Source organism: Anopheles coluzzii, chromosome 2, assembly GCF_943734685.1.
Source record: "Anopheles coluzzii chromosome 2, AcolN3, whole genome shotgun sequence".
Classification (NCBI taxonomy): Eukaryota; Metazoa; Arthropoda; class Insecta; order Diptera; family Culicidae; genus Anopheles; species Anopheles coluzzii.
Genome location: NC_064670.1, coordinates 52,865,217 through 52,883,364, shown reverse-complemented (window position 1 = coordinate 52,883,364; position 18,148 = coordinate 52,865,217). Strand labels below are relative to the sequence as shown.

At 43.9% G+C, this 18,148-nt stretch overlaps 3 protein-coding genes across 8 annotated transcripts in view; 2 read left to right on the top strand and 1 right to left on the bottom strand.

Annotated features, from left to right (window-relative positions):
* The first annotated feature begins 108 nt into the window (after window positions 1–108).
* Window positions 109–2,540, top strand: LOC120949908 (protein penguin). Its single transcript, XM_040367504.2, has 3 exons — window positions 109–1,717; window positions 1,795–2,003; window positions 2,121–2,540. The coding sequence occupies exons 1-3, from the start codon at window positions 229–231 to the stop codon at window positions 2,469–2,471; spliced, it is 2,049 nt and encodes a 682-aa protein (XP_040223438.2). The 5' UTR covers window positions 109–228; the 3' UTR covers window positions 2,472–2,540.
* Window positions 2,541–2,612: 72 nt separating this feature from the next.
* LOC120949909 (putative peptidyl-prolyl cis-trans isomerase dodo) lies at window positions 2,613–3,481 on the bottom strand. The gene is made up of 3 exons (XM_040367505.2): window positions 3,210–3,481; window positions 3,065–3,147; window positions 2,613–2,981 (listed from the first exon to the last, which is right to left on the bottom strand). Exons 1-3 carry the CDS (start codon window positions 3,268–3,270, stop codon window positions 2,640–2,642), a joined length of 486 nt encoding a protein of 161 aa, XP_040223439.2. The 5' UTR covers window positions 3,271–3,481; the 3' UTR covers window positions 2,613–2,639.
* Window positions 3,482–4,929: 1,448 nt separating this feature from the next.
* The window catches only part of LOC120953461 (dedicator of cytokinesis protein 2), a 33,712-nt gene continuing 20,493 nt past the window's right edge, over window positions 4,930–18,148 (top strand). For 3 of the 6 annotated variants that reach the window (XR_007452099.1, XM_040373387.2, XM_040373388.2), the window contains exon 1: window positions 4,930–5,545. Coding sequence is in view for 5 of the 6 variants with exons in the window: in XM_040373387.2 (XP_040229321.2) it covers window positions 5,503–5,545 (43 nt within the window). In the remaining variant the exon portion in view is untranslated. The remainder of the gene's footprint in view (window positions 5,546–18,148) is intronic. The other 3 variants (XM_040373385.2, XM_040373383.2, XM_040373382.2) reach the window with 1 other exon arrangement.

Here is an 18,148-nt window from a genome sequence, read left to right as displayed (position 1 = left end):
AAAATATCGCAATAAATCAAATAACATCATTTAGAGAGGAGCTGTCATTTCTGAAACTGATCTAAAGCAAACTTGACCTAAAAATCTGCTCGGCTCTGTCATTGTTCTGTCATCATGCGCAGCCACAAGAAAACGTGTTTTTGTTGATTGTAACTGCTCGGGACCGCATTGTAGCTGCAATTGTAAAGTTTAGTTGGATACATTAAAACCTTTCCTTTCCGTAACGCAATGATTCAAACGAAGAAACGTTCAGTTTCCTCATCAGAAACTGGTGGCTCGGAGAAACCGGTCAAAAAAGTGAAAAAGGAACCAGGCAGCAAGCCGGCCGGCGACAAAACGAAGGCAAAAGTACAGAAAAAGGATGGCGTCGTAAAGCCGAGTGTCGGCCAAAAGGCCGGCAAGTTTCAGAAGAAAACCAGCCCCGGTGGCAAGCCATTCGAAAATGGGGAACATAAAACGTTCGTCCCCAACACGCCCGAATCGAAGAAGGAGTACTGGAATGGATTAAAGGCGAAACAGAAGGAGCTTCGCCAGCAGCGGCGGCAGAACAAATCGAAGGAACTGTACGAGCTGAGCGTAAGTGCGAAGAAAATATACGAGAAGCTAAAGCGCAAGACGGCCGAAGGGAAGGAAGAGCTGGTGCAAAAGCTACACGAGCTGCTAGGGAAGGAGGACGCTTACGCCAAGGTAGCCACCTCACACGATACGGCCCGTGTGCTCCAGTGCATGATCAAGAATGCATCGGAAGAGATCAGGGACCAGATTGCGACCAGTCTGCTGCCGTCCATGGCCGTGCTGGCAACGTCAAAGTATGGCCACCATTGCGTTACCAGTCTGTTCAAGCACGGTTCGAAGCAGCTGTGCGCGCGTGTTGTGAACGAGATCATTAAGGACGTCGTGAAGTTGGTGAATCACACGTTTTCCAGCTCGATCGTAGACGCTGCGTACAACGAGTACGCTACGAACGAACAGCGATCCTTCATGCGGCAACCATTCTACTCGGAACTATACAAACTGGACAAGGATCGTACGGTGCAGACGATGAAGGACTGCTGGACGACAAACGCGTACATGAAGTCGAGCGTGCTGAGCACGGTTAAGGACCACTTGGTGCAGGCTGCCAACAAGCGGCTCACGGACAACAGCTTGCTCCATGCGCTGTTGGCCGAGTTCCTCGAGGAAGCCGGCACGACGGAACGTTCGGAGGTGATCGAACTGTACCTACCGCTGTTGGCATCGATTTCAAGCACACGGGACGGAACCGGTGCAGCGATATACTGCTTCCTGCACTCAGTCGTGAAGGATCGTCGGTCCGCCCTGAGAGCGATGAAGCCGTACGTCGAGAAACTGTCGATTCATGAGCATGGCCACCGGTTGGTCATGTGTGTACTAAACTGCTACGACGATACGGTTACGCTGGGCAAGCAGGTCATCAGCCCCATCCTGGAACAGATAGAGACGATCGTTGGAAGTGGCGAATGGGGGCGCAAGGTGGTCGGATGGATTTTCTCTCCGGACGACAAGGATTTGCTACACCCGACCCAGATCGATCTGCTGAACGGGTATCTGGAGTACAGCAAGAAAGATAAAGACATTCGTCGCAAGGAGGTGTTTACTGTCGCCAAGGAAGCCTTCTGCAAGCAGCTGGAAAGCAACGCCAGCTTTTGGCTGCGAGGTGGTCATACAGCGCTCCTGACAGCAGCCATACTAAAGAACTGTAAGTCGAAGTGCATCTGGTGTGCAGCTTAATTGAAGCATGTTTTTTTAACCATCTAAACCCGGTTTACTCCACAGACCAAGGCGAGGAGTTGGGTCGACTGCATCGAGCTCTGGCGAAGGTTGTTTGCGATCCCGATTGGAAGGTGCACGAGCATGAAATCAATCTCGATGGGTCATTTCTTTCGATCGAGGTGGACAAAAAACCGAAGGAAAACCTTAAACCGAACGCTGGCGTAGAACGCAAGATAAAGAAATTTAAAAAGAGCCCATTCGAGGAGGAAAAAGTAAGTTGTGGTTTCATTTTATTGCTTTTCTGGTTAAACTTTTACGTAAACGTGCTCCATAACAGATTCACAATATTCTTACGTTCATGCTGATGGTTTGTTTCTCTCGTTTTGCAGGCAGCGGCTCGCGAGAAGCAGTTGGCCGCTAATCCCCTCATAAACGGTATCGAACATGCCGGCATACATATTGCGCTGAAGAAAATGATCAAACTAGATCAGGAGAAGCGACAGCTTGCCGGTGACGATGTTTCACAGTTCGGTCTCGCAATCGTGGAGGAACTGGCCGTCGAGCAGCTGTCCGCGTGGATCACCCAAAATCGGCCCTCATTTCTGCTGTTGCTTATATTCGAAAATTCAACCGAAGAAGTGCAGCAAATGTTGAGAAAGAAAGTGGTGCCGATGAAAAAGGAACTAAAATCACAGAAGCATACGGGCGGTAAACTACTGGCGGAGAAGCTCAAGCTGTAGAAGTGTGCGAAACCCGACACAGCTTAAAACGAAATGCAGAAACAAATATATCAATGAGGACTAACTGAATAGATGTATGTTCTTGGTTTGTTTTGTGTTGTTTTGCTCCATTGAAAATCATCGTGTGCGGTTTAAGCATAATGAAACAAAGAAAAGCAAAATCAATGTCTATTTTAACCGAAGAATCAAATGAACGCCCGAATCCGTATCCACAATGTCGGACATATCTCCCACTTTCAGCGCGAATGCAGCATCTTCGAACGGTTTCTGCATCATGCCACGCTTAAACATGCCCAAATCGCCTCCGCGCTTAGCCGAACTGCAGTCCGAATACCGCTGCGCCAGCTCCTGTAGTGTGGCTTCATTGGACTGAATTTTCTTGCGGTAGGACTCGAGGATTTCTAACGCTTCCTCCTTGCTGCGCGTAATGTTCTCCTCCCTCCACGAGCTCGGCCGGCGGGATTTGTTATGCTTCACGAGCAAATGTGCACACTGCACCTCATGTGGTTCCTGTCGTGTTGGTCGAAGGAAAACGTGTCAGATATTGTAGAAACTGTGCCAGGCATTCAAGAAACAACGATCTGTGCACTTACATTCGTATTAACCGGTTCTGCGGGAGCTGTGGGGGGATCCCACTGGGACTCTTTAGTGTAAACATTAAGGTAGTAAGTCATGCCTGTGGAAAATAATGTAATACGGTGATGTGCATGATTTGTTGGGTTTCGCTCTGTTGCTTACCTGTGGAACGGCTGGTACGCTTTTCCCATCCTTCTGGGACTGTTTCCTGACCATCGGACATCGTTACACCGGGGAAATTGAACTGGTGACTTTCAGAGCACAGATAAACAAATTTGCACAAACTGACGCGTTGGAATGAGTCGCGTGTTGTTTAGGGCTGTCGGTGGAAAGTTATTTATGTGATAATGCGGTAATTTTCCAAAATTTTCCAGCTTCCTGCCAAGGATGCGTGCAGCTGCAACAACAATTTTGACAAGTCTGATGCCAGTATTCCCGATGAACAAACGCGGATATTTCAATACCGAAGGGACGGAGATCGACATCGTCGCTCGGGCTATTCTAAAAGTAGCTCAATGTTTGTAAACTGAGCTACTGCCTCGCGCAAAATTTCGGCATTTTGCGGAACAGTCAAATTATCCAGTTTTTTTTTAAAGCAAGATAAATACCAGGGCCGGTCTAGTGGTACAGGTGTTAACTCGTATGACTTAACAACATGCCCGCCATGGGTTCAAGTCCTGACAGGAACTTGTAGGAACATGCAGGGCTGACGTCAGGTATTCCCCTATATACGCTATTAATGCGGACCGGAGGCAATAGCGTATCTCTAATATAAGCGTAAGTCGAATTTTGAGGTATTCAGTCAAATTATAGCTAATTTTCGTCTAATCTTGCTTGAAGTGGTAGGTTTTAGCCACTAAATCAGTTATATGATCTAATTTTAACTGAAGATTACAATTATATAACTTTTGAAATGGTTTTTCAAATTCGAGCAAAAAGGAATTTATTTCGCATTTGACATTCGATGTGTCAAATTAGTACAATTTGCTCAAAGAACTGTCAAATTTAAAACGTAGCGTACAGCGAAATCCCGTATATCGAGTATGGTGTATATCGGGGAATACCTGTACTCAAGTGCCACAAATCCACAAAACGACCATTAAACGGGTTCTAAACGACTCTCTTCCTAAACGGAACATAGAAAGACTTCGTCTAGCAGACGGTGAACGACTCATGCATCATGAAAATAGCAAAAACGCTAGTGGCGCCATCTGTTGGTGGGATACCCAACCAGTGGAGCACGCTTTCCTTGTTTTGAGAGCTTCCTCCTTCCTTCTGTACTAGTGTATGGTTTCGCATTGAAGTTATCCCAAGTGCCACCAATCCACAAAACGACCACTAAACGGGTTCTAAACGACTCAAGCTCTCAACCTAAACGGAATATAGAAAGACTTTGTTTAGCAGACGGCAAACGACTTATGGTGTCGATACCCGAGTTTCTGTGTCAGACCATTATTCGTATAGATTTTTGCTCTGAATGTTAGAAGGGTATGTAGGCCATGATTAGATGAAGCTAGGCAAAACAAATGGCAAGAAAAGAGCAGCAATATAATAATGATCAGTTATAAAACGCCATCTATTAAGCAAACCAATTAAGAGGTGAAGAGGTTGCAGTTCTGCTCTTAAATGAGCTAAACTTGTGACGAATTTGTTCTGTAATTAATCAGATGCAAAGATGCAGGGAACTAGAACAAAAAAAAATGTATTGCTTTATTTTCCATACCACTCCCGCTTGCACATTTCAACTCATGTGCTTGGGATGGCATTGGTCCAACAGATTGTGCCAATCACGGAAGTAGCTCAAATAGCTGCAAGTGAGCTACTCTCTTTTTGTCCATTGGGTTTTGGACGCTGTCAAACATTTGCCGCCCTCATCAAACGAGAGAAACGATTCGACTGTCAAAGCTGATTCCCATTTCGTCGCGAGCGGGCGTACGTTAGCTCTGTCCGTAAAGTCTCCTCCCTGGTTAGTGCTGCGGGAGGCCAGGTTGTTTTCCCCCTACAAGTTTATGTTGCCCGCGAGAGTTCCCCTGCGTGGTTTCATTGTGTGTGTGTGTGTATGATGATAAACAAGCTTGTTTGCAGTGCCACTATTGTTCCTTGTCTTAAGTGCTGCGGGGTGTTGTTTTATGAAAAGATGTGATTAAGAATGTGTAGGCGTGTGTAGTTGTTTTTTTTAAATGCTGGTGCGTCTGTGTGTGTGTGTATGAACGAAATTGCATCGTTCTAAATTGTTCACCCAATGATAAAACAATGTAAAAAGGTGCACAACAGAAAATATTAGCAAAAGAAAAAGTGCAGCTTGATAACGAAAGGCAAAAATACACAAATGCATATGAAATGCACAGTGCGAAGAGTGGAATGTGACTTGTGAAAAGGAAAGGAGAAGCAATATTCGATACATTTTCTCAACGTTACAAGGCTGTTTGCCGGGATATCAAACACCATCACCAAGATGACGGTTTGGAGTCGTGTTCCTTCAGCGCTGCTTGCTGTCGGTAGGTTAATTTAGCAATTTATAAATTGTTATGGAACATTTTGATCATTTTGAAAATATTTTTAATGTAAAACAACGCAGTTGAAGGAAAAGAAATCGTTTTACGTTTCAGCTTGTTAGCGGTTTCCACGCCGCAAAACGAGAAAGGCAAACAAACACACCCACTGCGTGGTGTTGGCGAAGCAAAGGAGATATATGAGGAGAGGAAGGGGTGGGGGGGAGCATTCATCCTGCCCCAATGCATAAGGCACCCGGGAAAAGGGTTCCCGCCCGTCCGAGGGCGATGGCATTGAACAATAAACAAAATAGTAGCAACCAGCAATCAAGCACTAAATAATGACCGGAAAGAGCCGTAAGCAGTTTGTGTGCAGTGAAAATAAAAGGGAATTATGTTGCGCGAAGCGAATTTGACTGAGGTATTGTGTCCAAAAACGGGGAAAAGAACATAAACAGTAGATTGGCAGAGCCCAAAAAAAGGAGAAAGAGAGAACCTTTTAAATAAAGGACCAAATAAGCGCAGAATTAACACACACTTCAAAATGATCATCATTAATGGTTCTTCGCAAAAGCCTGTTTTCTGCTACGTTCGTTTCGCCAAGAACGATCAAATAAAAGATTGATCGATTATGTTCGTGGATCGAATCTTTGCTTCGAACCTTCTCGACAACAACACACGATCGCAAGAAAAGCGTCTTACTCATAGGCGCGTGTGCTGATGATTTCATGTTTCTTCATCAACTCTGTTCCGTGTAGTAGTGGTAGGCCGTGAATCGCTAATTGTTGCCATCGCAATTGCCGTTTATCCTCCGAGCGCGTGGATGGTGTGAGTGTCGATTAGGCTGTCGCTTTAATAGTATGTTCTCACCCAGTGGGGCTAGTTCGTTACCTTTGCCTTGGTCAAGGGTTTTATGTAATCACGTTCGCTGGACGGAACAGCATCTTCTTCTGTACCTGTGTACATGCATTGGAAGCGCGCAATTAATGGTCGGAAGGTGCAATATTTACGATGCCTACACACACACCACGCGCTTGTTTTTGTTTGTGGTTGGTTGCAACTGGCAAGCAGCGCAAATCACAGCAGAAACCTTACCTTCTATCACCGTGTGTGTGTGTGTGTAAAGGTAGAGCAGCGCACACCAACCGGATCGCGTTGCTATGTGCGTGCGGCACGATCGAATGCACAACTACCATCACGACCACCGTGTCATCGTAGCGGGCGGCGTTCGAGTGCCATCACGTAGAACAGGTTTTTTTGTTTTGCTTCTACACACTTTGCCCCAACCACCGAGAATATACGGTAAGGGATGATGTGCGAAGGGGTTGTGTGATTCTGTATCGTGTTTGACGTTGTACGCTTCTTTTTGTTCACCCCCTAGGTTGTTGACGATAAATTCCTTCGACAAATCGGGAGCTTCGTCCGGTTTGCTGCAACGCTCTCCCCGACACCGTTGTTTGTAAACAAAGCGCACTGTAAAGTTGTTGCACACAGGCGGACTTGAAGCGGGAAATATAGATTTAAAAATATTGAAAAAATATATCAAAAAATATGTGTCTGGTAGTGAGCTTTTGTGCGTAATGTAATGGAATATCCCCAAATGCATTCGAGTTCCGTGGGAAACGGTACGTTTGTGAGGGATTCCTACTTTCTACTTCGAAATTTTGCAGCCTTCTTCTTCTTGGGCCTTTTCCAGTTCTTGCCTTTTGAACTGACTGAACGAAAACAAACGCAAGAAAAAGGCTCGATAATTGCAGTTAGATCCTTTTTCCCACCTATCTTTTCCGTTGCTTCCTCTATACGGCTCAGCAATCGTCGGCATGGGAAAAATGGTCACCCAGCTGGTTGCAGGCGGGATTATTTTAAATGTTTCTTCTTCCTCTATGAAGTGTTGATAGTGTTCTTCTCTGCGGGTTGTATTGGTGTGGTCGGTTTGGTATGTTTGCCGGTATGCCACGTCCTTCCGAAATGTTGGTTTGCTTTTTCAAGGATTTTTGTTTTGAGTTTCTGTCCTTGCTTGTGCCATTCCACTGCAAAATTGACATAAATAAATGAAAAAAAAACATATAGATAAAGAAAAATAGGCAAATAAATAAAAAAAAGTGTTTACATTGTTGCATGTTCACAAAAATTGAGAAGTTTGTTGGAAATTAATTTTTATTTCTCATTTTATTTCTTGAACTTTGCATTGCAATAAATTTTAAATACAAGCCAGTGAATGAAACGCATTGTCACACGACGAACATTACACGAAACCTTTCACTCATATTTACTGCCACTCTCCCCGCATACATTCTTCATCATAATGAATGACCCAGCAAAGACCCCATCCCGGGACCGGGACCGGGACCGGCACACGCGTCCGAGGCGATGAAATGTCAAGTTTAATTGAATTATTACAACATTCCACAGCACCAGTCACAGTGCGCTTTCTCCCACATATCTGCTGCACACATAATCATTTTAGCCGCCTTTTAGCTCCGGTCAATGTGACACGAAGGCAGTGCATTTTTTGCTTCGACTCAATTGCTTTACTGCGCTGTGCGCCGCCGATTGTTGTCTGCCGATGGAGCGACACACACACATTCTAGATTCCTCTCGAATTGTGTTTGATGAAGCGTTTTAAATATGTTTGCTGTCTGCCTGCCTGTCCATGCCCGCTACCCTTCGATGCGATGTTTATGATGGGCCTTCATCGAGACCAGACCGGGGTTCGGTCAGGCAGCAATGTACGAGCATAATGATGGCAACCACTCGTCCCTGTGTTTGAATGAAATTCTATGAAAAACCCTCAAAACTCCTGTCCTTTAATTATCAGCAGTCACGGGAGGAGGAATTTGTCACTGAAATGTTGTATCCCGACCTTTCTGGATGCTGGAAGATGAAGACGACAGGAAATAACAAATAATTATGTGTAAAAAATGGAATCATCGCTTGTACAAAAAAAATACTCATATCAACAAATCATTACTTTCGACTGATTAGCCCTGCTCGTGATCACTGGCTGGTTTGACCTGTAGTGACCGTTTTGCCATCGTTCCTCTTCAGGCACCGACCGTTAGTACCTTGGACCGAATCGCCCGGTTGAATGCAAAGGGTGGAGTTGTCTCTGAATCTTCCAGAGATTCGATGACAAGCACAAAAAGAATCTAGTATATCACCAACGCCGATCGCACGGAGGTCTTTGTTATCATCGCTTGCTATTCTGTTTTTGTTTCTGAAAATAGGGTCGAAGAAGAAAAAAGAAAATTGATGTCCACAATGTCCACTGAATCAGTCGCGCAAAAGCTTTCAAATGCACGTGAGTCATTATTTACTTTCCCTTCTGTGGCTGTGTGGCGCTTTCATGCAGTTGTGCGGGGTTGGTTAAGTTGCTTGTGCATAAGATGGTGGTATGAATCATAGCTGGAGAGCTATGTTGGCCATTAAACCTCTTTAGCCGATATGCCACCGACATCGGAAATGAAAACTCTTTCTTGCAACCGTTTTTACTCCTTCTGCGAATAATTTTCTTCAAACATTTCAGTATCCATTTACAGAAACTCGCTGCTATGACAACGGGCTGGATTGACGCAACAAATGGGAGGATTTGTTTTGTGTGTCACCTTAGTAACCGGATGTTTATGCTTGTTCTTCTGTAGAAGTAGTTGTTTGATATAAACATTAAATTATATTATTTGGTCTTGCACTATTTCTAGCAACGCTTTACAAACGAATGATAATAAGTCTTTGCGCTATTCCATCTTAAAACAAGAGTCTGAGACGGTTGAGTTTGTGATTAATTACACTCAATTAAAGCTCACTTCTTGGACGCCTACGCAACCCACGCTGAAGCAAGGTTATCAATTTGTACTTCCATCACATTTCTGCCATAAAACAGTGCGTTTGGATGGGAGGCATAAAGTGGACAGTTTGCCGTCCGCCCTATTTGTCGTAATCACAGAACATTGTTTACCCGTTAAAGTACGCCGTTTTGCCTAATTCCTACCGAACTGTGCACATCTAATGTCAAGCGATGTTGAATTCAAACGCATTTGTTTGAGCACTGGATTGTGTTGCCGTTGACCCGTTTCTCTATTACCCATTTTTTCACAATCAAAGCTATGCAACCGAGACGCCGTGAGAAGGTCATCGTCGGCACACTGTGCAAATGCATCGTACAGAAATGAAAAGCTCCCATTCCCACACAGTGCAAACCGTTGCATGCATTGAAATCGAAAGGCACTGCCAGGGAAGCCCCATGCAGTTCGAGAGAATCTGATCCGTCGTTTCACTCGGCAGGAGAGCACACAACGCTCATGAAGGTCTGCCCGTGCCGAGGAAGGTTGCCCGGGGGAAAACACTTCACCCATCAATCTTGTGTTTGCTCCTGGCGGTCACGGAACCGATCGTGTGTGTGTGTGTGTGTTGCCTACGGCATTCGTAGATTTGATGAATCAGTACTGAACTTGAAAAAGTGAAGAGCTACAACCGCTTTTGGGCAGTTTGTGTCCCATTTCACCGTCGTCACCTCGTCGTCGTCGCTTGCACTGACCTTAATCCAGTGGCTTCGCGGTGGCTTTTTGCTGTTGCTGAACGTTTCCGTATAATTGGTGCTTTTAGCACCGCATTTGCAATTATTGTGACTTCTGGCAATTATTTTTTTCTTGCTGCCGGAGTTTCATTTTCATTAGAGTCTCCCTTGACCACCTTGAATAGAGTGGAATGTTGTATTCTTTTTGTGTGTTTTTTAACATAATTGTTACTTGTGTGCTTGATGAGATCGCTTCCTTAGGTTCTATACGGTTCCCATGTACGTGTAGATTCCTGCACATTTTTGTTGACTGTAAAGGTGTGACCAACAAAAAACACTTCTTTATTTTGCGAAAAAAACATATAACCCCTTTTTACACGGTTTCCTTTTCGTTATCGTTCTATTATATAGATAGCATTTGCACACCAATACACGCTTACGTATCGATATTATTCGGAAATCTTCCTACTGCTGATAACCACAAGATAAGATAGAATGGAACGCATACGTTGGCTTCCAGGAACAAAGCAATTGAAAAAAGGGGTTTCAATTGAAAATCAAACACCGAGCCAAAAACCCACATGAAGTGCAATTTTATGGTTAACCAAATAAATAGCAACGTTTTCATTTGCAGGCTGAAACTTCAGACGCTCTCTCCGGTAATCAAATGTCACTGTGTGAGCAAGAATTCGTTTGTCGTTTGATAAACAGTCTCGCGCGAATTGAGGGTGAACGTCGTACTTCAGGGCCGATCGGTTCAATTGGTCCAATCGGGAAACAATATGGCAGTGCTTCTTTCTGTCTTTGCTAGCGGAAACAGAGAAGCTCCCTCGTTCAGTTGTTGCAAAGTCTGTTAGTCATCGTCGATCGGCTTAGATTGTGTTCGCTTAAGGCTTTTAATTCAATAATCGTCCGCGGGCATTTAACCCTTACTAGGGATAGAAATGTTTGCGTAGGAGCAGAAGGTTCGAAGGTACCCGAGAACTGCTGCCCACAACCAGTTCTTGATACCAGTTTTTTTGTTTTGCCCTCTGTATAGAAACCTTCCATATATTGCCCAAATATGGTATTAAATTATTTATCTTTTTATGCGTTGATTTTAAGCTCTTTTTCGCCTTTATTATTTGAAATCAAACATAAAACAAATGTTAAGTAAAACAATGGGTACATATGGAAAAGTAAAACCACAAACATAACATTTTAAAAAGTGACTCTAATGTTTGTCCATTTTTTGCCGTTATTTTATCGATCTACGCTCGTAACCTTTGCGTCAATCTGCCACTTTGAGCGGTTAACTGTAATAGAACATGACTTCACATATGATCGACGCAGCAACGCGAGCGAGTGTTTCGGAAATCATTATCCGTAATTTGCCTCCCGTGTGTTTCACCATCTGCCAGTTTGTGGTGCAGCTTCCCACAGCCACGGCACACATTACACTACACATAAGATAATGCCATTAAAACGGAGCAACTCGACCGTTCCTATCAATCGCACCCAAGGAAGGCTCCCCCCGGCCGCGTGATGTTCCGCTAGTGTGGTGAAGGATGGCAAAATGGTCAATGCTCCCTCGCAGCGGCCCTCTTAGCATATACGTTCACGCATGAAATCCGGACACCGGAACCGGCATCCGTTCTTCTGCACTGCTCTCGACTACACACACATAACAGCGCTGCTGCGTAATCGTGCGCGTTTGTCTGCTGGCTACGCGAACACATGTGCCCAACTGACGCTCTCTTCCCGATAGTTGCACTTCCTTTCTTTCTGTGGAGTGCTGGATGGACGGCGGCCCACATTCGGTGCATTTCGTTTTGCTGTGTGAGGGTTGAGGGTCGAAGTGGTCGCTCTGTCTGCGCATTTGTGTTGCGTAGCTGTTTGGTGGAAAACAGAAGGAAGGCAAGGGAAATACGGTTTTTCCTGCTCAAACGCCAGCAATGCAACCACGTGTTGCGCGTTTGTTTTCATTCGTAACCGGTCTCGGGAAGGCATTCTGATTACATTTGGTTTGGTTGACGAATACGTCTGCTTTTGCTGTCCTATCTTGATGTGACTCCGTTCGATTCAGTCTTTTTGTGTGAGAAACCTTCTACTTCCCCCGTTTCATACAACTCTCCGAAACCGAAAGGACGTAGATGCTCATTCCGTATGATGGATGTTTGTGTGTTATAATTTCTCAACAACAATAACAAAATTGAAAAATTGGCATCAGCTGCAGGAAAAACGACCACACTGTTGGCGGCATTCGAGATGACGAAAGGAGAGCGAAAGTATGATCTAACGCTCAATCGCGATCGAGCGCTGGTGTTATGCGATCGTAAAGTGTGCATGCGGCCAATGGAAGCATTTGAGTTGGCTCCGGCCGGGTGCATTATGAAATGATATTGATTATATCGTGCTGCACTTTCCGCTTTCAGCTTTGCAGGAGCTTCAGTTGAACGAATCGGGCTGCAAATGTTCCCCGGATGTTGCCACTGTCGTCTTTGTGTCCAAATTTTACGGGAAGTAATTTGGGCAAAACGAGTTTGCTTTGTGCCAGGCCCAGAATGGATGGATTTGTGCTGGCGACTGTGGCATTTTATTATATTCCCATTTGTCTGCACAAACTTTGTTCATTTACTTATCTGTTTTCTACATTTTAACTCCATTTGCTTTTTGTTACACACATATAAAACTACCAAATTAATCCAAATTTTGTAAGTTTTTCAATGTGTTAAAATTAACCACATTAATTGTAGCATGAAATATTTCGGTAAGTCCATATGCAGTAGATCCATTCCACAAACACACATATCTATTCATTCTGCAGATATTTATATTGCATGGCGCATCGTGTTTATTGTATCTACGCGTGTGGACTAATTTCGACGGGCTTGATTCCGCCTTCGGAACGAGCGGAACACATTGCGACGAACGTGAAAAGTGTCATCATTTCGCCGCTGTCTGCAACTTACCGTGTCTTGTTAGGCCGTTGAAAAGACATTCCTTCGCACTGGTGTCAAGAACATTCGTCATTTGATAGTTGCAGAAGCATCGCTGTACGAGAAACATGTTGAATGACCCAAACGCGTGTTAATATGGCAACGAATTCCTCGACACAAGCTGCTTAGAGGGTGGCAGTATCATAATATCGGAGTGTTTTTCTTTCTATTTTTTGTTGCTTTGTTTGTCGACTGCGTGTCATCATTGGTGTGTTTTTTTTCGTAGCCGAACATCCGTCTCGAACTTAACACGGAGCTATTGCTCGTTAGCGTTGGTTTGTGGTAAAGGATGTGATGAAGGATTAATATATTACGGTCGATGTAGCAACGCACTTCGCTTCCTATGTGTTAACCGTGGTAAAAGAATTTAATAAAACTTTCAGCATAGCTTAGCTTAAACTTATTAGGTTGAGCCGTATGAGGGTTAGAAGAAGAAGCAACAAAACATTCGATCGTAGCACAGTCTTTCCCCAAGTTACGCGAATAATGCGTTCCGGAGACATTCGCGTAACTCGGATTTTCGCGTAAGTCGAATATCACATGTTACAGCAAAAATATACTTTATTTATCATAATTTTTAATTGAATTTAGTTCATTTCTGTAATTTAATACTTATTTGATGCAATTGGTGTAGAAAATTTGGTTATTTATCGGTAATTATTTTTCATTTGACAATTGATGGAGAAAATTGTACTGATTTGACATCTGAACTGTCAAAAATAAAAATTCGCGTAACTCGAATTCGCGTAACTCGAGTGTCGCGTAACTCGGGGAAAGACTGTACACGTTTCGATGTGTGTTATATGATCTTTTTATTTAGTTTGTAAATCTTGTAAAAACGATCGTAACGAGATTGGGGCAAAGTCTGTGTAATTTACGCATCTATTGTAATTACTAACCAATATTCAATAGACCAATATGTTGATTTTTCTTATGGTGACGATCATGACAGTGATCGCAGGTATTTCCTATGCCATTTCCAGCGGGGTTGAAACGATGAGTCATCAAACAAACACCCTGTACTATTACATCAACGTTTGCAGTGGCAGAAAATAATGCGATTCGAATTTAATTTACAGGCTAGAAATATGTAAATGTTTGTGAGATGAAATATTTATAGCCAATATATGGTTTGCTATCATATCACTCTTGTAGCAAATAATAAATGAATAAACTTGTTCAATTTACTACAGTGTAAATTGCTGTTTTGCTTCCAAAATTGGTGCACACAAGCATGAAAATTGTAGATTGTAACGTTCGGAACAAGCAACAGCAGTGTAATTGCTTCTACCTCACCCTTAATGTCGGCCATAATTAAAGGCCGCCACCAAGGGCGTGAAGGGCGTTGTCTGTCAGCACAAAACGTCTGATAACAAGGCTGCCTTCGGTTCAATGCAACTCACCGTTCACACTCTTTTTTGTTTTATGAAAACTCCTCCCTTTATGAATCCTTAGTTTTAAAGTGTTTTGTAAAGAAATATATGCAATTACCTGCGGAATCCTTAGCATTGTGTATTGTTTGTATATGTGACATGATTTATAATATGGTTGTAAGTTACCATTGGATCCCAAAAGACCATCTAATGGGCACAACCTTGCTGGAAATTATTATTCCGTTGAATGGCCTTGCTTTTCTACAATGTGTCTACGGTGATGACACGAGTTATGTGCTTGCTGCTAATCTAGTGAATAAAGTTGCAAAAGCTACAGAAATGCCCCCCAATATCATAGGGCGTTGGTTTCCGTATAATCTAACTATCTAGAAGCTGTGTACTTCCGTTTAATATTGCAGCTCTGAAGTGGCGCAGTTTGTTTTGCCTTGCAGAACGGGTTTACGCGAATCAAAACAAAACAATCGATCGTTAGGCAAAGGGAGGAACGGACGTAATCTGTATAGCTGTGTTAACTACCAAGGTCTTATTGCATGTGTAATAGTGTGTGTGTGTATGGTTGTGAACATTAATACTATTTTGACGTTGCTGGTGGTAGTATATCGTACGAGACTCGTTCAAGAAGCGAGTTCGGACAACCCTCTTGTGCCGTGTTTGCTAAACAAAAACATTCGAGCCGATACAGAACCGCCTGTACAGCATTTTTGCCATTCGAATGATGAGAATGTGTTCCAAAATACGCTTCAAATATTGAACCAATTGAACCAAACCCGACCCGCAGAAAGAATGTAAAACCAAATATTGACATTCGAGTCCGACGGTTCGATAGGGCGATAAAGTGACCAGGCTAGTTATAAAGATAATGCAGCACGACTCTAGTTGGCCGTACCCCTCATCTCACTATCTCTTCGACTTCCTGAGTTTGGTCGATGCAGCTCTCGGATAGCTGATAACGGCACTGTTTGATGGGAATGGTAGCAATGTGTAGAAGGCCAATGAGCAGCAGGCATGTGTAGCGCTACCGAGCGTCTGCTATTTTTGCTATTCTGATAGGCTTTGTGGCGTTACAGCAGTGCGAATGGCTACCGGCATACGATTAGCTCATTATCACCTTGACAGCCATTGTATGTAGCTGCAGGAGTTAGCCTTAGGGAGGATTTTTCATATAACTCCTATTTCGATCCTCTAAAGAGATACTTTTGGAAAAAAAAACAAACAGATGTTGTTGTTTTTCAACGTTGCTGTTAGCACGACCGCCTAAAAGCATGCTGCACACAGCAGGGAACTGTTTGTAACCATAATCGAGATGTTACATTGTGAAAAAAAAAATCTATTAACTATGAACTCTCCTTTCCGTTACAACCCTCTTGTATATCAAGCCATCGGACTGTGGAATAAGCATAAACACTAATCCAACTGCGACAACAAGGCGGCATCGGCAAAAGACATAATCAGTAAACCAATGCACACCCTCCATCTGGATTCACAGTTTTGTCATCAAGGATGTGATTATGTTTATTCTATTAGCGAGTAAACGTAGTAAATAAACCACCGCGTCGGATTGTTCGCTCGTTTACAAACACGACTGCGTAGTGCTGAGAACTGGCTGCAAGATCCTTGAAGGACCAACGCAATTTGCCAACATGATGGAACCCCGGAAGATCCCCCACGACGTTTTTGCTTATCTTTCACTTTAGCACAATCGTTAGGATGTAGTCATCAATGTAAAGTATGTATTTAACGCCGATCAGCAGCGGCTCCGAAGGTAAGGCGGCTGGAGTCTCACGGAATGATGCAACCAGGGGCCAGATCCATTACGTAAATACCATGCCATTCTCTGCCACGTTACGTTTCGTTCTCGTTAACGTTGATGGGGGATGAATTTTAACCCATTTAATCTGCCATCGTAGTGTCGCGTACCAAAGAGATGAAGCTAGCAGTTGCGAATGGAAAACGAACGACTGTGTCGTGTCTGACCTTCGATAGAACAACGCCGCGTGCCAGCGTTACCGTGTGCATCGTTATAAAAACCGTTGTGAAAATCGAGAGTATACACAATAGAATGAAGAGGAAAATTCTCCCACACTCATCTAACACGTCCCATTTCCCATCTACCATTCATTGGGGGTTTCACTTTTCTCATCCGAGCGGTCTTCACGATGACCAGCGCCTTCGTGTTGCCGCTGCGTGTAATAAAGATCAAGGGTGTGTGCGATGGGTTGGCGAAAATGGCCCGTACCTCATTAGTTATGCATTTCTTATTTTCGCCCCCAGTACTGGCCAGTGTCAAACCGTGGCTACCTTTCATGTCCATGATGTTGGATATGGTCTGGTAAATTTGTCTCTGTCCATTCGTGTTTTTCACAAATCGGAACGACCTTTCACTTTACTCACCGTTGGGGAACTCTGGTTGGTTGGGGGCTATAGAGGATTATGTTGCTATTGCTTCCTTTTCGTCCAATTTGAAGCAATGTTTGATAGGCATTAAAATGGATGCCGCTTGGAATAAATTTGTTGCTCTCAAATCGATGTGTGATTGATCTCGGTGGAACGTAATGGCTCACCGGGGGGTTTTTCATCTTATTTTAAACGCTGATCGATCAATAATACGGAGGACGGAGAGCAATGAAATTGCGATTGTATTGCAACCAACCATAATTTAATTCCCATTTTGTTACCTATGGTAAATAAACGCTGAAGCACAGGAAACTATGGAAAGCAGGAAAATACTTTTGTAATCTCATTATAAAGTGCTTTTAGTGCTGGAGTGATATCCTACAGCTTTATTTTTTCTATATATTGTACCAATCACCTATAAATGATGTATCGAATTCTTAGCAATAGCGTGATGTATGGGAAAAAGAGTTTTCTATTAAATATTGATTTTTATTACCCTAGCCCTTGATTTAGTGAATCAATTTCAGGTTCCAGAATCAATCAAAAATAAAACAATATATTTGGTTTTATTATACCTTACCCGCAGAATAATTTAAGACACTTGACCGATACCAACACGTGTATGGGTCCGATTCCAAGCCCAAAGCAACTGCTGTTTATGGATTCCGTGGATCGTTCAATCATTTATTAAGCGCTCAGTGCAGTGTGTCGCAGGTGATCCGGTTGCTCTTCGACGTGATACGCGTGTGTTTTTCCTCCGCATGTGCCAGTGCCACTGTACGACCTTCTCGTGACCTTTCGCAATCTTCAACCCGATATCGGCGTGATGTCATATGCCGCACCTCGAAACGACGTGGCTCCGGAAATGTGCGCTAGGATGCGCTAGAGTGTGTCTGGCTTTGAGGCATGAATCAGTTCACTTGCACAGCGCGCACAAGTCCCTTCACGGGCGCTGTGTTGTTGCTCGCGTGCTGGTCAGCGGTCTGGAACCACGTGGTAGGGCGCCCGGTCCGTACACCTCACCACGATGCCCCTGAACGATGCAATTCAACTTCCTTCAATTGCTGCCGCCATCACCGCCGCCGCCGCCGCCGCCTGCTTGTTGTCGTCATCGTCTAGCAGCGAGTTAGACCGAGGGTCGTTGTTACACGGGCGTGTAATACACTGTTGGCCCATCTGCCGAACGTCGAACCACGAGGGCTATATGGGTAGACGCTTGATTTGGCTACCATAAACGTATATGAATGGCCCTGTGTGAATGTACGAAATACGCCACCGATGCGCGGCGTTGCTGAGTTTTTGCAATAGTTTGTGCAAATTATCGCGCCAG